We start from the raw sequence: 22,038 nt of genomic DNA on the forward strand, positions 1-22,038 counted from the left end.
CCACTTCGGTGTCCAGTCTAGACTTAGAGCCCAGTGAGTGTGGTAGTCACTGATCCATTCTGAAAGGCAGATCCTATGGGTTCCTAAGACCCTAGACCCCAAGAGGGATACCCAAGTATGGTGTCCTGCTCCCCGTTCTGTTTGTATTTCTCTGTCAACAGGGCAGTGGTCTTGTTTGCTTGTTTAAATATCAGTGGTAGTCACCTGAGGAGGCCCTGTACAGAGACTGGCCCAGCTCTCAGGTGTGTCCACAGTCCCCACCTCACCGGCTTTCCCCACGGCAGGCTGTGGCCTTTCCTCACGCTCTTCCGGAATGTGTTCTGGCGGCGGAGCAGGATCTCTTTAGTTTGCTTCTCAATTGTTTCAGGTCTGAGGTTATATTTGTTGTAGGACAGTGTCTGCAGAAAGACAGAATGTCAAATATGAAAAGACTTCTTCAGTATAGCTGTCAATCTCAGGGGGCCATCAAAATATCATGAGTTAAGACCCCTATAGCAAGAAGACACCATGTACACCATCTGAGCATTTCCTTAGTTACTGAGGAGCAAGCTGTGGCCCCATGAAGAAGGGTCTGTGACCAAAGCCACCCCCATCAGAACATGCCTGTGGTTGGAGCTGGCGCCTCCTGGCTCACACAGCACTGCTCTCCATCTTACTCTTCCTCTGTTATCCTTGCAGCACCCCTCCCACCATCACCACCAAATACGCACAGACTTTGGCTGCCCAATATACACGTTTTTCCCTGGGTTGTGTTTTCATATTAGGCCAGTGGTTACTGAATTTAATGAATTAGGACAAGGTCAGAACTACTTTGGGAATTCCCATAAGGTTGCTATTTTTTAACTTTACCAACAAAAAATACATTAACAAAAATCAACCAAATACATCATGTTGGATAAAGAATAGGATCAAATTGGATCAATTTAATGTAATGAAAAATTTCTTCCTTGTTCTTATCAAGGCCAGTGAAAACCTGTGTTGAATGACAGACTAACATTAGTCCTCAGATGTTTACAAACTGCTTATCTGGAACTTCTCTCCCTCCTTTCACTCAGGGTTTGCCAGTGAATATCCTGTTTCCCATGGGTCAGTAGGACTCTTGGGTAATATAATCAGGACTGTAGGCACTATCACTCTTGGTTAATGGGAGCTTTAACAGGGATATTCAGTTCAACAGGAAAAAAAAAAAGCAAATGCTTTATGTACCAGGTTCCATGGTAGACATAAAATTTTTTAAAATGGATGTTAGAATTATGACCTTCAAAAGGCTCACACTCTACTGGGACAGTTATACAAATTAGCATATGCTATTATGTGCTCAGGTATGTGATAAGATGTTGGGGTCTGCAGGTGTTATGGAGGACAGGCAAAAGGCACTCAATCAGTCAGTTATTGTTTGTATTTTGGTGTATTATACATCCAGTTAAGTACATTTGTGGCCTTTTTTAACTATTAGCTCAATAATAGTTAATTAATCCTCATAAAATGGCAAGTGTCTAAAAGTAGTTCCATAAATAACGCATAGGTTGGGGGTCAGGGAAACAAAGGTGGATAAGCAAAGGCAACCTTCTTATTCTGCTGGTGGGAGACCTTTACTGGCCACTGTTGCCAAATTAAACAACCTGACAAGAACTTGTCAAAAAAAAAAAAAAAAATAGAATTTTGAAGACATTTTGAAATATGGATTTTTATCTACCATCAATAATGATGGACCTCAACTAAGTACATTTTACACACTGGGATATTAATGGATACATATAACACTATCATGAAAAATAATAAATAAGCATCTAGAATACTGAGACAAACTTTTATAATTTTTCACCAATGGTAAATTTATGCAAACTCTACTCAGTGTGTGTGTTTATACACATATGCAAACGAGTATGCACATATATGTGTGTGTGTGTGTATACATATGTTGCTAGTAGAAATTTACTACACCTTAATTTGAGGAAGGTTGTACTTTAGAAAAATTTGGACATACTTTTGCCTCATATCACATCACCCATGTGCTTGTCTAATTTGCTTATTTGCAGGAAGCATAGTAGGTCCTATGCATATAATGTATATTCAAGTTTTTTCCCTCTCCTTCCTCCCTTTCTGCCTTCTAATGAAGGAGCTGGTGACTGTATAAAACCTATATTTTCTACTAAAACTTGATAAAGATATGCATTAGATTTCTGCTAAAGGGAACTGAAGTTAAATAAATTTTTTTCTCCTTTGAAAATATATCAAAATTCTGAATGTGATCTGATCATTCAGGCCACTCCAGGGACTGCCCACCAGTCTCTTGAATTATTGTTAGGATTGAGGTTAAGTCTGGTTTCTTCCCTTGTAAATTTAGTGTTTTTCTAAATCTCCATCCCTATTGCATTCCAAAGCACTTCTGATGTGGTTGTCCCATTGAGAATCTTTGGGGGAGAGTTCTTCAACTTCCCTACCAGTGAAGATCTTATACTAGATGTGCTAAGGGATGTTGCCAGAGCCCTCCCAGGTAGAACAGACCCAGTAGAACCAGCTCAGTTTCAGATCGATTATGTATTAGGATTCCGTAGAGCCAAACCCTGCACTCATTCTAGCCTTGCTCTAAAGTGACTCCTGACTCCCAAGATGGCCTCTCCCAAGATGTGGACTGTGAGAAATGTCCCAATTACAAGTGTAAGGCCTAATGACCCAGCCTAGAGGATTATAGATGTCACTTTTGTGACAATCCTCAAATTGTAGATTGTCCACTAGAAACAAAGCAGTCAAATAGCTATCTTGGGTGGCATTTTGAGTGCTGTTTTTCCTTCAAAAGAGCAAGAGGACCATGGTGGAGGTCAGAAGCCATATGACCTATGTAGAAAGTAAAGGAAAGACAGGAAGGGAGAGAACTGGTGAATTTCACTCTCTCAAAGTAACAAAAAGTGCAAGCAAAAACCATCTCAGAGGCTTGGAACTCCCCTCTGTTTATTATTTAAGTACTTTCCATGTGACTTTTCATAACCTATCTGCTTATTTGGGGACAACAAAAAAGGGATACACCACATAGCTTAGGAGAGAGTAACCTAGAAGACAGACCAAATAGGCACATAGATAGAATAAGAAAGGTAGCTATCTGGGAAACTGCATAGAAGGGAAAAAAAAAAGAGAGAGAGAGAATGGGCAGTTAACCTCATTTTAGACTGGGTTGGAGACCCAGGATTTCTATCTCCATTTTTGGATCTTTCCCTAAATTCAACTTTCATAAACACAGAAAAAAAGGCTAAATACCAATCACTCTTTGAGCTCTTATCCTCACTAAGCTCTAACCCACATTGGTTAAACCAGAAAGTTCTTAAGCATTTAGTGAAGGCAGAATGTGAGAGCTTTACTGAAACCGTTTAATTTGGAATGATTTGAAAGCTGTTGCATTTACCCTAAGTGTGCTATAATTGCTGCTGACTGATATTCCTTCAGCAGGTGCAGAGACATTCCATGACATATTTCCCTAAATCATTGTCCTTTCCAAAACAAGAAGCTGAAATAATTCACTTCACCTGAATCCTGTAAATATGGAATCATAGAAAGAGTGCAGGACCGGCAGTTTGGAAGATCTGGGTTCTTCTTTTTGTTTTGCGACCTTAAACAAGTCAGATAACCAACTCCCCTAACCTCAGCATTTTCTACTTGATAATAAGGAGCCTTGATTAGATGATTTTTTTAAGTCCCACAAAAACTATGATTTATGACATAGTCACAAAAACCAAAGTCTTCATAAAGAATTCACTTATAATCATATTGAAGAATTGCAAAGTTTGATTGAATCTTCACACTTTAAAAAAGAACCCTCCTAATTAGAGGTCACAAATTTGTATATCATTGGACTAAACCAAAGTTTCAGAAGCACTCACCCACTGATTCAAGAAATGTTTCTACTCCGCACTTTGTACTGGTTCCCATATGCTAATATAGACTCCATACCTTTTTCCAAAATTGAGAAATAGTATGTCTAATACATCTCCCCTTTTTTTTTAAGGCATTCAGCATTGCAGTTTCAGTATTCTAATAGAAACCATCTCAATTTTGTGAGCTCTATTACAGTCAACGGATTGAAAAAACTATCCTCCGTGACTGCAAGCCATCATTTTCTGTGGGGCTAGGGCCAGCAACTGGATTTGCATTTCTTTTTATACCACAGGTGCCAATTTGGAGCAGAAACATAACAATAAGCTTTCTGTTCTCCAAGATAAGCAAGGAGAAATTATAAGTAAAAAGGCTGTTTTATAGAGGACGGTGTGACCAAGACCTGATTCTTAAAGGGTTGGTTCCCAGGGCAAATGACAAAGACAAGTAAGATGGCTGATACACACCCTCTGTCGGACTTGGTACATGTTGCGTGTCAGAATGTCCCTCATGGCCTCTACATCTTCAGGAGAAAGCCTTTTGACTCCTCGTATCCTCTGGGTCCTTGAAACATCATTGGAGGAAGGCAAGCATTATTTTTCATATTGGCAAGAGTGCATGAAAAGTATCAGTGTACTTGTGGGAGTTCTAAGTTCCAGGCCTCTGTTTTTACATAATCTTTCCTACTGTTTGGTAAGCTCCAGTGAAATGTCAGTGTACGTGTCTTTACTTACATTTTAAAAATATATTTTCTTTGCCTTTAGCTTTAATATGGAAAATATTATAACTCATTTTTTAAAAGGAGCTTAAGGTGGTGACAAATCAGTTTTTTTCCCTCTGTATTTGCTATAAACAAACATGATTATAAAAATAATATGTCAATTATTAGAAAATAAAATTTTAAAAAATACCATAAACTGCAAACCAAATGTTTTACTATTAAATTCAACAGAAATAAGATTACTCATTCAAAACTGATTCTTTTTTTTTTTTTGTTTTAAGGCTATTCTTAATTAGCACTGTACTTATGGTGGACAAGTGACAAACAGCTCACAGACAGTGCTATCCACACACCACATTTTGAGTAGCATTAAATTAAAGGTATTAAAATGTTACAAGTACCTTTATTAGTACATCTACTCTGGGACTGTTCCTTTAGGGGTTTTATCTTTGGTTAAAGAACATCCTAAGAAACTAGTATCGTTTTTTACAAAGAGAATTAGAACATTTTTATCTGTGAGACTCTAGAAACAGTTGGCTGCTCACTGCCCCCACCAGACCAGCTCCCCACGTTGTCCTTCACCAGGAGTCCCCCACAGCCCCCCTGAAAGGGTTCAAAGACCAAGTCATGCCCAGATTAGCAGTCAATGCACAATTGTCTTCTGAGGATTGCAAAGTCATGAGATTGCTATGCGCAGAATTTGCATTAACAAACATATTTGATTTCAATCATTTCAATTTAGTGGAGGTAATTTCTGTTACTATTTTATGAGTAATATATGCTCACTGCAGAACATAAGACCTAAAAAGAGAGAACTAAAGAAAATTAAACCCATATTTAATGTCATCATCTCCCTTAACAGTGTGATATAAACCCTTACGGAGTTTTGACTTTTCTTTTTTCCTAAACCTCTTGCTGTAGCTCTTCTGAATGCATAAGGGCACTGCTGTGCTTGTATCTGCTTGCAATGGTCTTAGGATAATTGATCAAAGAGATGAGTAGTTATTAGTTTCCATACAGGCCACTTTTTAAATATTTTCCTCAAGCATCAGTAGCAACATAACCCTGAATAACATGGACATTTTGTAAGTAATGTACAACTGGTAAAAGATTTTTAAGGACTTAAATGCTGGCTATCACAGTATGTCAGGATTTGTTTAGCAATTTTATCTGTACAGTGACTAATACCCTTTCTACATAGTCACTGAAATCAGAGCTTCCATATCTTAGAGATACAAATGTCAACACTATTGATATTTGGTTACCACCTTAGGGGAACTGAACATTTTTGTAAGGGCATTTCAACTTAACTGTTTAAATGTCCTTAAAATAAAATATTCTGATTTATTCCAACAATATCAACACATTCTTTTATTATAGTGGAAGTAATCTAGTGCTAAATAAAAACAACAGCTAATGAAACAGTTTCATTTTCTGTATGCATAACAAAACAATCAAGTAGGAAAAACCATTGGTAAAGGTAATGTTAAAATTAAACTTCAGATAGCAATAGATCTAACTTGGCAGGCTCCTTGGTTTACAGTTGGGCACTTTGGGAAAGACCAAACTTAATTAAAAGTCCATTCAGGCTGCTGGTTGGATATATAATACCGGTATCACAAAGGCATCACCTTTCACTGATCCACACTGAGAAGCTGCAGCTCTAAAGTCATACAGATGAATTATTAACTTGGTCAAGGTGACACTTGGAGTTTTCTACATGCCACTTGATTAGCAGAATTATCCTGGAAATAATTATATCAGGAACACAGAATGGATACAATCCTTAGAAAAATGGAATGTTAATAATTTATTAGTCAAAAAAAGTAAACTTATAAATTGAAAGACCTTCGTCTCTTGAAACGTCATTCATTATCCATAAAAAAAAAAAGTCTGTCACCATAAATAAAAGTCCAATAGTAATTTCATGGCTATTAAAATCAAAAAGAAAGAACTGAATCTAAATGTATTTGAATAAAAGGTTCACATTTCTCTTAATTTTTTTTATTTTAAAAATGAGATGCTAAAATAATGTAAAAAGAGGCTTCAATTCCAAACAATATAGGTATAAAATCTGGCAGATGTTATGTTCATGCCATAATATTAATTTGCAAAAAATTAAATACTATATCCTGACTCTTTTAAAAGAATCCGTCCTCTTTTACTAGCTTTATACATGAAATCCATGGGAAATACATGATAAAATGACTGAAGGATATGCCCACTGAGTAAACAATGTGTCCAACAGCTTTTCTGTGACTGTGGTCTCCTGTTGTCCTTTCTTTTCCCTTGAATTTATTGGAATGACTTTTTAGGAAGGTCACAAAGATGACCAAAACTTAAAATGAATGAAGAGTGGCAGAGAAGAAGGCCCAATTTCCCACACACCATGTTCCATTGTGGAATGAATATGACATCAGTCTTCATTCTAGAGTCTTCAGTATAAGAACATATAAGGAGAAACTTATACCTGTCAAAATATGATTAAATAAAAAATTTCTTAAACTATAATAAATTTATTCTTTTTATAAGTGACATGCTAAAATTATTTGGGAGTTGTTAAATATAGTATTTTAAAGTTGTAGGTTGTAGTTTTCTATGCCTATAAATTTATAAATATTTCAATATCTTTTTAATGGTCTTAAACTAAATATTTTTTAAAGCTTCCACAGTTTTAATCAATCTGAGCCTCTATCCTTTGATATTTCTAAGAGTGCACTACTCACTGGTAAAATGAGATGCCTCATACTTAAAATAATAATTCAAATACATACTCTACCTATTCCATAGCATTGTTTTGAGGTTCAAATAAAATAATGCATGCAAAAGTAATAAAATTCCATGGAATCAACACCATCTGCACTGTGCTATCTATAACTTTTGGTGGGAGGTTCTCCTTAGTTTGCAAATTTAAGTTTAAGAACAATTTCTTAAACTTATAAAGAAAAAATATATGTTCATTTTTCTGTTTTCATTTCATACAGAATAATAAAAAGTGAGCAGAATACACACTTCTTTTTCCTATTATTGTATGAAGGTTTGTTTATTAAGAAATTAGCTGCCTTGATATTAGGAGAATTTCTTTTTGCTTGTGGTCCTGCATATTTCAGATGAAATCAAATAGATGCAATTTAACTACTGAACTTGAATTAATATGTTTTAAATTTTCTTTTATCCACCCCAGTTTGGATTATAGATGGGAAAATACTTGTCTCTCACCTATAAGGCTCTCTTACTAATCTTGAATCAACGTCTTAAAACTGTCTGAAAATATAATTGACAGAACAGAAGCCCCCACCCCCTCCAAATAAAACTGGCTTAAATATTGCCTGAAGTCAGAAACTGGGGCAACTGTTCATGACCAATGCAAAGTAATACAGAGATTCAAATTATGTTTTAGTACAGAATAGATTGATTCTCAATAAAGATAAGAGCTTCCACATTCCTATACCAAGTGCTCACATAACTTGTAAGCAAACCAATTGAGGAAGTGTTTAATAGTTTAACTTGCCTGAACCTGTCCAGCCCCCCTATTCCGCATTGAATTAACTCTCATTCGCCCTTCAGTGAGCAGGTCAAATGCCTGGGGAACAGATGAATTTCACCTCTTATACTCTCATAGCTCCCTAGACTTTAGAATTATATGTTTGTGACCTTTTTTTAAAATTAATGTAACCCTTTGAATTAATGTCATGACCCAGCTCCATGAAGACAGGGACTGTGTTTGCTTTCACACAATAGGAACAGGATTGGGACTAAGGCGAGGTGAGTGAGGTACCTGCCTCTGATAAGAGGATACCAAAAAAATTATATACAGTTCTTACCCCTCTCTGCACCCTGCCTCTTCATCAAAGTTCAGTAATCAAGTTAAGTCAGATATGAATGCAATATTTTAGAAAATAAAGGTCAATGCAAAAAATCCATGATGGATAAAATATCAACATTTTAAATAATGACAGGGTCAATATTTACTGATGTTTCCTTCTGCTTCAAGTTCTAATATGGCTCAGCATGACACTGCCAATAAATACTTGTTAACACATTCCCAATTTAGTATCCAAAGTTTCCTTATAGCCATGTAATGGGCAGCACAAAAATAAACCAACCACAAAAACAATTTCACTGAAAAATAAGGCAGACATCTTTCTATTTATACTGGACACACTCAGGGACACCACTCTGTTAGATTTTTCCCATGCCATGGAAGACAGGCAATAGTGCTTCTGATTCATTAACATGTAAGGGATGAGAAGCAACACTCAGGCATTAGTGACAATTTTATTTCTATCTATTCTGAGCTGTTCTCTCAACTAGGTTTTCAAACAGGAAGACATTATTAAGGCTCTTGATCAAGTATTCTTACCAGCTGAACACTTAAATATATCTTAGATTTACACTCTGATTAATTTTCTCAACTCAAAAATTGTTTCCTGGAAGAAAACTGGATATCTGTGGGTGGGGGAGGGGATAAATTAATTCTTGTGATATTGAAGGGACTCTTGTTAAATGTCAGAGAGGTAAAGCAGCTTGGAAAATATCTACCCACATCTTAAGATAATTGGTTTCCAATGCTCCAATAGAAGTTCCGTGCTTCAAAGGGACTTATATTGTAATGACAGATGTATATACAGGTCTTACCCCTCCCTACACCAACTCCCTAAGGCTCTCTGTTCTGTGGGAAGCCAGTCCTCTCCCTGATCCTATTACAAGTTAGTCTCACACAGACTCAAAGAAAATCTCACAATCTCACACACGTCTTTTGGCTTTAGACGCAATGACAAACTCACCTTTCTTTTTAAATAGCCCACCAACCACCACACCTCTTGCTACCACACCTCTTGCTACCACCACTCTGAAATCCAAGTTAGCACCTCAGAATGCTGACTTGGTTTCTCTTCATACAAGAGAGAAAGAAATAACTCAGGAGGAATGCAATGATAGGATTACCAGAATCAAATAAACTAAGGTTGAAGGGTAGAGATTTCTAATCAGGAAGAGAAAGGATAAGTCTTGTAAAATATGCTGTGATTCTATAAATTCACTTGCCTCTCCCTCCCCCCAAAAAAGGCAATTTGCAGAAATTAAGTGAAACAGGTTGAGCATGGCTAAGCTTAGATGATCTAAGACTTAGATTATCTTTTTTTTTCAAGATTTCTTTCTTATATTTGTGTTTCTTCATTCCAAGTATTATCTTTAAGTAAAAATTAATGTTAGTGCCCCTTGGAATACTGACATTGAGCATCTAGATCAATGGTTGCCAGAGGGGAGAAATGTTGGGGGGCTGGGTGAAAAAGGGATTAAGAAGTACAAATTATAGTTAGAGAATGGTCACAGGGATGTAAAGTACAGCACAGGGAATATAGCCAATCATATTGTAATATCTATGCATGGAGCCAAGTGGATTCTTGAAATATTGGGGGGATCACTGTGTAAATTATATGATTATCTAACCATTATGCTCTACACCTGAAACTAATACAAAATAATTTAGAAAGTAAATACAATTGAAAAAAATTTTAATGAAAAATAATCTAGATCAAAGAGCAGACGTGACTTACGGATGAGGTATGGAAAAGACTGCAGAATTTAAGTTCCCAGTTTCTACCATCTCAAGAGCTTGTTTTATTTCCAGCTTCTTGTACAAAGAAACAATGCTTGATTTTGGCAGGTTCTTTCGAATTAGGATTTTCCGTAAATATCTACGATCAAACGTCTTAAACCTAAAAATGAAAACCAACATTCTAAACATCTTTAATCTCTGTATGTGTTATGCAAGTATGTACTTTTCTTAGAACAAATTACTACTTAACTTTAGTCTGAGAAACATCAACACAGTGCCTGGAGTTCATAGCTATTGAACATTTTTTAAATCATGGAATTAATATGTTTTCTAAAATAAAGAAAGAATAGCTTACTGGCTTAAATATAGCAAAAATCAACTAAACAAAAGGGAGGCACAGGTTACAATCAAGACAAAAATTGTGTATAAATGGGGATCTGGGTAGGCACAGCCTAGCTCAGCTACAATTATGAAAAGAGAAATGAAGGGTTGAGGCTTTTGAACAAGTCTTTCACTCTAATAGCTCATAACAGTGGCAGCTGTACTTGCTGTGATACTGGCCTATCCAAACTAAAGCCATTAAGTTTAAACAGCCCTGTGGTTACAGTAGTTTTGCCCACTATGCTGCAGATCATTTTCAATTCTGCCAATTAAAAGGGTGGTGGTGAGACTCCACATATACCTTGATAGTCTGAATGATTGAGAATCTGAACAGGCTAGATGCTGATGGCTGCTGATTATTGTAGTGAACTTCTAGCTGACCCATTAGACAGCTGCATGGATATGTTGATACATTCAGAGTTGGCCACTTGTTTGGAGTAGAAATTTTCAACACTTCCAATCATTTTACATTCAAGAAGTAATTTGTCTGCCTGCTTTACTTGTTGCCACTCCCCTTGCTTTACTGGCCATGTGGCTTCCCCTGATGCACCCCTGGGTCATTTTTTCCATGCCCTCCATGTCCTGATTGACACAGGATTCCTTTCCAGCTTCCCTAATTTCTTCTTCTGAGTCTCCTTCACTCTTCCTCTTCCTTACCTGCCCAATAGAAATGGAGGTTTCTCAGAGTCCTGTCCTCAGTCATTGACCTTACCCATGACCATGGTGTTGGTTACCAAACACTCTCTGAAAACTCAAAAACGTAATCTCCAGCCAATCTTCCTCCTAAACCTGAGACTAAATTTCAAAAGGGCTGAATAGATACTCAAGACATATTAAACAGAATCTGTTATTTAACTCTAAACATTTGTCTATAGTGTAAAAATTTAACCATGACCTTGTTATCTCCCTAGACTCCCTAACTGGAAATCTGAGAGTCATTCTTATTTTCTACCTGTTTTTTTTTTTTTTTTTTTTTACAGTATACAGTTAATTTATTTTTTTAAAAATATTCTGAATTGTTTTTATACAAGTAATCAAGTGTTGTTTTCTCAGATGAAACTCCTTTATAGGCTAGAAGAGGGTATGTGGTATTGCCCCATTAAAAACCAATACAAGTTTCATTTTTTCTATGCTGGTACTTCAACTATTTTAAAGTAGTTATCTGGCAGAATCACATAGCCTCTCTCTGATATGTCTTTCTCTTTCTGGAAGTGTACAACCTCCTTTAATTTTTCAAGCTGTTGTTCTTGTCTTCTGCATTGCTGCTGTGTAGTCTTGAGCTTCTTTCTGAGTTTTTCGACTTGCTGCTCTAGCTGATGAATCCTTTTTCTCTGGTGCATTGTATCCTCCACAGTATAGTTGTGATCACAGAAAACTGAGAGATTATCAGGGGTCTGAAGAGGAGGCATTAGTAATCCAATAGCAGCATCAACCTGGGAAATGAGAGGTGTTAAAGGAGATGGGAGAAGCTGTTCTTGCGGCTCCAGAAGATCTTCCTTCTTGTCATGTGGTTCAGAACAAAGAAATATTGTGGGTACAGCATTCTCTTTTAGTAACTTGTTGCACTCGCTCTTAAAGCAATCTGGAGTAAATTGTTCTGAACAAATACTGCTATATTTGGTGGATTTAAAGTTTTTTCTTCTGACAGCTGCCTCCCATTCTTTACAAAGACTGGGTCAAGTAAGAGGACATTTATGGAAAGAAACGGGCTTATCCTTATCGTATCGGTTCTTGCAGCCGTAGGCGGAACAGGACTGCACCATCCTTCCAGTCCTCGGTCGTTTCACTTCTTTTGCCGCGGCAGGCTGGTGAAGCTGTTATCAATGTCGCTGCTCTCCGCTTTGACACCCTCGCTTCTTCTGTAGGTTTGGCCAACAATTACAGTGATGTTAGCCTTACTTGGGGGTGGCTGGTGTGCCCGTTTTGTTGTTTGCATTAGCAGAAAGACCTTCTACCTGCTTTTTGTATGGCATAGCTTCCAGTCCCTTTATCTTCCCAGTCCCCTTCCTCTAGATTCTTTCTAGTTTTATGCTCAGCTTCCAATGTAACCTTTTGAGGTTCCCTATGCCATAAATATGCTTCCTAAATAGTGAAACCCTCAGTCTTCTTACTTGTCTCTCACTTGGTAGTGGCTCCATTGCCCACACACATCTTCAATTCCAGCCTTCAAGTGATCCATTAACTGCCAAATCAAACATAAGAAAATGATTGCTTTTGAATTGTTAACTCTAAAAGACACACAAGGGAATCTGATACACTTTGGAAAACAAAAGAGTCCTTAATTCTCTGGAGCATATCCTCTTTTCTATCACTCTGTTCATATAACTAAAAATTATAAATTCTTTGCATAGTAATTTAACTTTGTTTTATGATTCAATGACTGTAGAAAACAGTTCCTTAATAATACACATAACTTGCAATAAAAACAGAGTATCTATCATTTCCTTTGAGTAGTATATTTCTAGAATTATCTAGGAAATATCTCATTACTGAAATCATGTGAGTATAAAGCTTATTAACTGTTATTATTAATGTCATTGCAAAAAAGAGAAAATGCCAATATCCAATTTATACAGTTTTCTAAAAATACAGTACTACAGATATTCTATTATAATAACATATAACAATAAAATTTACCTATATGCCTAATTCTTTATTTGACATTTTGTGATGATTCAAGCCAACTATACTACATTTGACTTATCCAAATTATTTATAGAAATGTAGAAAAAAAGTGCAATCCATTAAAAATGTATGAGTTAATAGTTTTCACACAATTTGAATTTGTAATCATTAAAGTTTATACTAGCTTCTAATTTTGTTGCAAAATACAGTAAAATACTAAATTTTGAAATACTTAATTGGTGCACATTTTACCAATAATTATAACTTTCTTGAAAAAAATAAAAATAAATAAGAAAGAAGGAAATATCCAATTGTTATCATCTTAGATATACAATCTCTAATTTTTCAAAATAATGAACAAATGTTATAAAGATAAAAACAAAATTTTGGGACTTCCGGCCAAGATGGAGGCTTAGACGGACACGCTAGGTCTCCCTCTACAACTATAGAGGAATACAACTACTTCAAAACAAAGGATAACTAGAAATTCCAGAAAATAAAACTACACGGAAGTCCAACATATGAAGTTATAAACCAGCGGTGCCATTTGGGCAGGTAAGAGTTAAAGTGGGCAGTGCTGTTTGCGGTCGCACCCGGAGCGGCGGTGCGACCCCGGCGAGGAGTCCCGGCGGCCAAGCCCCTGGCGTGCGCGACTCTGGAGCTGGGAAGAGCGGCCGCCGCATCGCCTTGAACAGTGAGGCCCAGGGGGGCGGGAGGACGGATCCCGGTCTCCTAGCTGAATAACTGTGTGAATCCATCTTGGACCCCCGCCCCCAAAGAAAGCACCACAGGGCTGCGAAATAGGTCGCGGACAAGCAGGCGCCGGTCGCTGATTTGTGACGCGTACACAGGCACTGCCCCCGACAGCCAGCCCAAGAAAACAAAACGCATCTGTCAAAATGAGGCAGGCAACTTTAGAAATACCGGTAACACAACTCACCAGGCAGCAGATAGAGAACCTGACAGATGAACAGATAAGAAACCTGTCAGAGGCTCAGTTCTGGGCCATTGTTATCAGGTGGCTTACAGAATTCACAAAAGAGCAGGAAAAAGATATGAAAGAAGCGAAAAACTTTCATAACGAAAGGAACAAAACAGCATACGAGACAGAAGGAAAGGAAATAAAATCCAGAGTTCATTTCAACAAACTGGAATATGGAGAAGGAACAAGCAGTCAACCAATGCAGCGAGAGGAAATGGGAAGCAACAATGAAAGGATCAGAAACCTCTGGGACAGCTATAAAAGGCCCAACATAAGAATCATTGGTTTGCCAGAGAATGAGGAAGATGAACTAGAACTTGAAAATCTGAGTGAAAATATAATAAAGGAGAACTTCCCAGACTTGGGGAAGGGAATAGACCTGCAGGTCCAGGAAGCAAGGAGAGTTCCCAAGAGACTGGACCCAGGGAGAACCACTCCAAGACACATTATAATCAAAATGTCAAAAATTAAAGATAAAGAGAGAATCTTAAAAGCAGCAAGAGAGAAGAAAAGAATTATGTACAAAGGGGTCCCAATTAGACTATCAGCTGACTTCTCAAGGGAAACCCTACAGGCAAGAAGAGACTGGCAAGAAATATTCAAAGTAATGAAAATCCAAAACCTACAACCACGAATACTCTATCCAGCGAAATTGTCATTCAGAATAGAAGGACAGAGAAAGTGTTTCCAGGACAAAATAAAACTGAAAGAGTTCATTAGATCCAAACCACTGTTATATGAGATGTTAAAGGGACTGGTTTAAAAAAAAAAACAGAAGCTAGGGAGATGAAACAAAGGCAAACTAAATAGGCAACGAGAGTGGAAGAGGAACTGTGGGTACGGGAAGCATATTGGGGGGAGGTCAACAGGGAGGGGGAATGGGGAAAGGGAGGGAGATGATATAGGAATTGGGGATCAAGGTAGGAGGGAATGGAATAGACGGAGAGAGGTTGGGAGGAACTGTATGCACAACTAATGGACATAATCTAAAAGGGGGGGACAACTGGAGGGAGGGGGGCCACCGGGTGGAGGGGAGCAGAGGGAAGGGAAATTGGCACAAATGTAATAATTTAATCAATAAAACACATTAAATCTGAAAAAAAAACAAAAACAAAAACAAAATTTTGTACTTAGGTTAAAGCATTACTTATTTTACAAAGTTTACTCCCCGTCCTCATCTATTGAATATTTTTGAATGACCTTGAAAATTTTTGGTTTGGGTTTCTTCGAACTTAATTACCCTATTTTCTCAGATAGCTTTGGCTATGAAATTCAGGGCTGATTTTGAATGATTTCAGCAATTTCTCCAGCTTTAGAATCATAAAATCTCAGGGAGGAAAGAAACCTAAAAATTATAAGTCAATCATCCTCTCAAATATTTAGCCTTCTAAAACTATGCCAGTGTTCCCAATTATTACTTGCACAGATCCATTTTGACTTTGGGCATGTCATATAAAAAACAGGTCAGAATGCTCTTCATTCACTGAGCTGAAGTCTGTCTCCCTATATCTTCTATATATTAGTTCGTATTTTATTCCCTGGAGCCATACAAATGACATCCTTTCAATACCATATTTAATGTATTGAACAGGTAGAAACCATGCTCAATTTCATTCTTATCATTACCAGACTTGAATATTTTCACTAAAAACTGCCACTAGATCTGCAGAAGTAGTAGAAACCTTTACCCGTTTCTAATTAAAACTTCAGGAAGATCAGGGGATCCCATGTTACATTTGAACAATGATTTTAGAACCAAGTAGGACAACTCTCAATATTAGTCACAGTGATAGTTTCTTGATGTGTAAAATTATCTAGCCTAGTCGCCAGGTATTATTAACACTAATATAGCAATGCAGTAAAGACATTTTGTAGATATGATTAAAGTTCAGAATCAGTTACTTTAAGTAAGGGAGATAGTTTGGGTGGGACTGACTTGATCAGTTGCAAGGACTGAAGAATGAAGCTGAGGTCTCCACATGTGCACAGTGGCTGTAGCTCATGCCTAAGAGTCTCAGTCTACCTTCTTAATGACTTAGTCTCCAGTTTGTGGACTTGCCTAGCCAGTTCCCACAGAAAACAAAGCTCTTAATATATATTTTCTACTAACTCTGCTTTCCTTCTCAGAAATACTGCCAGCTTGGACCAAAAGGGAAGGAGAGAAGGCAAAATAAAAGAAGGTTTTTAGATTCCCAAAACTCTGCAAGCAAGAAATAGGCCAATCAAACTAATGAAATCCAACCATGCCACCTTTCATGAAAAAGAAAATATGACTCAGAAGGAGGAGTTTGAATCAAGAAGGTGGTACAAAGAGCCACAAAAGATTGTTCTCAGGCCTGGAAACCAAATAGTTTTCCCAGGTGAACTGAGAAACTTGCTTGGGATAGATCACTCCTTTTTTCCTTTCATTTCCCCCTCCCTTTTGAAAACGAGTGCACATAGCTGTTATCTGATGACTGTCCTACCAGTGTATTTGGGGAGCTGTAACTTGTTTCTTGAGTGTCACAGGTTTAGAGGTGGAGAGGAGTTTTGCCTCAGAATGGATGATACTCAGGGCATCATCAATGCCTGTAGATAATAAATTTGATTGAGATGATAATATTTGGGCCTTTTGAACAGATATGATTTAAATGAGATTTTTGGTCTTTGAGTTGATACTAAAATGAATTGACACTTTTGGGATGCTGGGATAGAGTTAATGTATTTTGAATATGGAACAAACATGAATCTTTGAGGGGTAGAGGGCAGACTAATGATCTATAGACATGTCCACATCCTGATCCCCAGGACCTGTGAACAAGTTCTTTTATATCCAAAATGAATTAAGATAGCAGATCAGTTTAGGGTTGCCAATCAGCTGACTTTCAGATAGAGAGAATTTTTCTAAATTATCCACGTGTACCCAATATAATCATAAAGATCTTTAATACAGAAGGGGAAGGCAGAAGAGTCAGTATCAAAGTGATGCAGCACGAGAAAAAACTGACCAGCCACTACCCGGTATGTGAATGGAAGGAGCCTAGGAGACAATGAATGTCAGAAGTTTCTAGAAGCCGAAAGAGGCAAGGAAGTAGATTCTTTCTTAAAACCTCCAAAAAGTAATGCAGCCCTACAACATTTTTACTTCAGTCCAGAGAGGCCCATTTTGAACTTCTGGCTTCCAGAAATATAAGATAATAACGTTGTGCTTTTTTAAATCACCAGGTTTGTAGTAACTTCCTACAGCAACAACAGGGAACTAACTGGTACAGTCACTCTTGGTGGAGCTGGAGAGGAAAGGGGCTACATCTAGAGATATGTACACATATCTCATCAAATCCTAAATGACTCCCATAGGTGGCAAGTGGGAAACTTTTTATTAATTTAATTATGGCAAAGCGATAACTTACACGAATGTGAAGCTCTTCATTGATGGATTCTTTTTTATTGGTCTTTTTAACATCCAGATACCTGACCAGAGGGCCAATTGTGATTCCCTAGATTATAAATAACAAAATAAAAGGCTTTGTTGTAGTGAAGGTTGTCATTATAGAGAACAAATCTATTAACAAAACTATTAGAACTTCCAATTTTTATGTCTTTGTTTTGTACTAGCTTTTACTAGGTAAATGCTTCAGTGTTTATTTTTGTTCTTTTTAATTATTTTAAATTCTGCAATAAAAATAAGCATTATCTTTATATTTTAAAGAAGGAGTTTTGTTTCATCCCTTAAATAATCCTTCATCAATTTGCTGAAAGGTAGCTTGAGCTAAAATAAAAATTTGTACTACCTAATACTAATTAGAATTTTATTTTTAGCAATACACAGTATAATAGCTATAATTCAACTGTTACCCAGGAATGTTTTGATTAATATGTTTTACTGATTAAAATCCATCATATTTTAGAGTTTGAAGAATGACCACAGACATGATCTAAAAATGTTTGGAACTTCAGTATGATTATATTGTCTAATTTCTCAAAATAATAAACAAGATACAAAAATAGAAAATCATATCTGAAAATCAAATAAAATGTACTTTTTGTTATAGTAATTTAATACATAGTTTTGAAAGAATCTACTTATTTCAAATATGAAAGAAATCTACCAACCTGAATAAATACAGTAAAATATATAACTACTAGAGTAGCTGTAACAAACATTTTTTTCCTAGGAAAAAGGGACAGAGGAAGCAAAAATGCAAGCGAAAAACTTCCAGCTCCTCGAACACCACTGTAGAAAATTATACACTGGTCCTTGATGGAGAAGGGGAATGTCCGAAACTGGTTACTGACATAGAAGAGGGCAAACACGCCTAAAAAGGGGAAGATACGTATTAGAGCAGAGGGTCATGAACAAGTAGAGATACAATGCTAGTGAATCCAGGTTGTGCTCATGTGCCTTCAAAACTTGCCACCCAAATTCCATCACACCCATAATTGCCTGTCCTAGACAGTAGTGCTTCAGATTGGTAGCTTTCTAGATACTTTTTGATATGAGAAATGCATATATTTTCTAATATAACTCATAATTTTTGCTCTCCCTTTTAAAATGTGGTAAGGCAATGATATTGCCTGAAGAATAAAAATATTTTTATCATTTCATGTTCTCATTCAGTAAACAAAGAAGGTGTGTAATTTTCAGCATGAAAGTGGCCATCTCAGGGACTATGGTCTCTGTGGGGTGAACAAACCTTTTGTGGTTGATATGGTTCTTCTTGATATTCAATGCAAACAAAAAAGGATATTGGCAAGAATTCCAGAAAAGGGCTTATTTCTTTCAGTAAGTGGAGGGTTAAGGGTGGAGAGCTTGTTTAAAACACAGAGGTACTTTCTTCTACACTAATTTTCCATCCCTAACTGGTGCACATGACCTACTACAATACTGCAGTGATTCCTAGTGGGAAATGTCCCTTCACTAAAGCTTTGGCTAAACAAGAGGTTTCACTGCAGAATAACAAATCTTTCAGCAGCATCATGTGACTTCTAATCACACCGACCACACAAAAAGCAACTTTTGATTATAGGCATAATGACAGCACAAGAAACAATTACATTCAATTTTTTTCATTTTGTGTTGTTTGTTCTCACTCCTTCACATATTCACTAGTCATGCGACCTCAGACAAGGCTTTTAATTTTGCCGTGTACTCAAAGTCCTCATCTGCTTAATAGAAGTAATGATAGTATTTCCATCAGGAGGTCGCTATAAGATTGGAATTAATTTCATAAATACAAGTAATTATAAAGCAGGCCCTTATATGTTACATGCCTCTATAAGTGTGAAATATTATTAGCTAGAATGAGTCAGGCTAGAATGAGAACAGGCTGGGAGTGGGAGAACTGGATTCTGACACCTGGCTCTGTCCCTCACTGTGATGTGGCCCAGTCAGCCATGCTTTTGGTGACTGTTCCCTCAGGTCCCCTAGTTAGAAGATGACAAAGTTAGGCTGGATGGTCACTAAGGGTCAACAATGTGGAAGGATCCACAATATTAATCTTCTTTAAATGGTTTCTATTCTTGTTGGCTGGGCTGAAGTTTTGTAGTGTTAAGTTCTCTGACATTAACTTTAATAACCCTGTGGATTTAGTATTGGAACTAAAAAGAATCTTAGAAATTTGTCCACACCCACCATTTTCTGGTTGAGGACAAATATTTTGAGTCATTAAATATCTATTCAAGGTCAAATAACTAGTTAGTAATAGTGCCAGCAATTGATGTAAGATTATAAATTTCTATCACAATGTTCTTAATTCTCTTTTTCCTTGGGCACCCGTTAGTGATATTCAGAGTAAGTTTTACAAATATTTTAATATTTCTTCTTATTCTTTCTTAGATCCTAAAACCCATCCTGAATTAATTTGGAACTGATATGTTCAGTAAGTTCTCAGTCATTTTTCTAATATTTATTTATTTATTAAAAAGTTTTAAGTATATTGTATTTATTATGGTATTACAGTTGTACCAATTTCTACCTTTACCCCCTGTACCTTATAACCCCCTTACCTCCAGCAATCCCTTCCATTTAGTTCCTGTCCACAGGTAATGCATATGAGTTCTTTAGCTTCTCCATTTCCTATACTATTCCGTCTACTTTGTACCTACCAATTATGCTGCTTAATCTTTGTACCTTTTCCCCATTTTCCCCCAACCCCCTCGATGCTGATAACCCTTCAGATGATCTACATATCTATAATTCTATTCCTATTCTAGTTGTTTGGTTGATTTGATTTTGTTTTTTGAATCCAGTTGTTGATAAATTGTGAGTTTGTTGTCATTTTAATGTTCATAGTTTTGATCTTCTTTTTCTTAAATATATCCCTTTAAAATTGCATATAATAAGGGCTCGGTGATGATAAATTCATTTAGTTTTACCTTGTTTGGGAAGCACTTTATCTGCCCTGCCATTCCAAATTATAGCTTTGCTTGGGAAGAGTAGTCTTGGCTGTAGGTCCTTGCTTTTCATCACTTTGAATACTTCTTGCCAGTCCCTTATTGCCTGAAACATTTCTGCTGAGAAATTAGCTGATAGTCTTATGAGAACTCTTTGTAGGTAACTCTCTGCTTATCTCTTGGTGCTTTTAAGATTCTCTATCTTTAGCTTTTGGCATTTTAATTATGATGTGTCTTGGTGTCATCCTCTTTGAATCCAGTTTGTTTGGGACTCTGTGCTTCTTGGACTTGTAAGTCTATTTTCTTCACCAAATTAAGAAAATTTTCTCTTATCGTTTTTTCAAATAAGTTTTCAGTTTCTTGCTCTTTCTCTTCTCCTTCTGGCATCCCTATTATTTGGGTGTTGGCATTTTTGGAGATGCCCCAGAGTCTCCTAATTCTCTTCTTGTTTTTTTTGAATACTTATTTCTTCTTTCTACTCTGGTCAAATGTTTATCTCTTCCTTATGTTCCAAATTGTTGATTTGAACCATGGCTTCCTTCGCTTCACTGTTAGTTCCCTGTGGATTATTTTTTATTTCACTTAGTGTAGCCTTCATTTCTTACCTTATGCTTTGCCATATTCAATGAGCTCTCTTAGCATTCTGATCACCAGAGTTTTGAACTCTGCATCTGATAGGTTGGCTATCTCCATTTCATTTAGTTCTTTTTCTGGGGTTTTATACTGTTCTTTCATCTGGGTCATATTTCTTTGCCTCCTCAATTTGGCAGCCTCCCTATATTTGTTTCTGTGTACTAAGTAGAGCTGCTTTGACACCCTGTCTTAGCTTACCTGTTGCGTTGTATGAAGTGGAGCCTTAGTTATTTTCCATCACTGCTTTTTAGCTCTGTATGTGGGAAAGAGGTCAGAGAGGGGACAAAGCCACTGCCTGGCTGATGAAGGCTTGCTAAATGCTGGACACATTTCCAGTCAATTCACACCCTTCCTGTATTCTACTGGTGCTCTTCTGGCTATTGCTCTGGTGGTGGTTCCTAGAGTGGGTGTGTTTGTGTATGTTCTAGGATTGTGTGGGCCATTTAAATAGACTCCCTGGAGAAACTGGCAGTTTGTTGCGCCTCTCCAACCCCCACTGGTTTTTACAGGCAGAAGTTATGGTGCTTTATTTTCCTGGCACTGGAATCCTGGGCTGCGTGATCTGGCCTGGGGCTAGGATCACTCATTCCCAAGGTTCCCACTCGATTTTTATCCACCACATGTGAATGTGGAAATGTCCGTTTCACTGGCCACTGCTGCCACTGACTCACTGCTGCTGCCTCGCCACCATACACTGCATCCTCTCTGACCTGACTCTCTGTCTTCACCCCTCCTACCCATCTGGATGAATATGGCTTTTTTAAATCATTGGTTGTCAGACATCCATACAGTTAGATATTTTGGCAGTTCTGGGTATATCTTTTTGTGAGGCCAGTTGTGGTCCTTCTTATGGTTGTGCAAGGAGGTGAAGAGTGTCTACCTATGCCTCCATCTTGA

The 22,038-nt window shown here is 37.1% G+C and overlaps 1 protein-coding gene and 1 pseudogene across 2 annotated transcripts in view; both read right to left on the bottom strand.

The window, feature by feature from the left end:
• SLC9A4 (solute carrier family 9 member A4) overlaps window positions 1-22,038 on the bottom strand; it is a 77,003-nt gene that overhangs the window by 9,925 nt on the left and 45,040 nt on the right. The window contains exons 5-10 of one of the 2 annotated variants that reach the window (XM_090280370.1): window positions 18,229-18,431; window positions 17,526-17,612; window positions 12,641-12,711; window positions 10,148-10,308; window positions 4,335-4,444; window positions 267-398 (exon numbers count right to left, since the gene is read on the bottom strand). In XM_090280370.1, the coding sequence (XP_090136496.1) occupies window positions 267-398; window positions 4,335-4,444; window positions 10,148-10,308; window positions 12,641-12,711; window positions 17,526-17,612; window positions 18,229-18,431 (764 nt within the window). Of the gene's footprint in view, window positions 1-266; window positions 399-4,334; window positions 4,445-10,146; window positions 10,309-12,640; window positions 12,712-17,525; window positions 17,613-18,228; window positions 18,432-22,038 lie in introns of both variants that reach the window. The other variant, XM_090280371.1, reaches the window with a different exon arrangement.
• LOC150006606 (THAP domain-containing protein 1 pseudogene) lies at window positions 11,524-12,312 on the bottom strand (annotated as a pseudogene).

The sequence above is a fragment of the Furipterus horrens genome, unplaced genomic scaffold, assembly GCF_987537825.1.
Source record: "Furipterus horrens unplaced genomic scaffold, mFurHor1.1.pri manual_scaffold_6, whole genome shotgun sequence".
Taxonomy (NCBI): Eukaryota; Metazoa; Chordata; class Mammalia; order Chiroptera; family Furipteridae; genus Furipterus; species Furipterus horrens.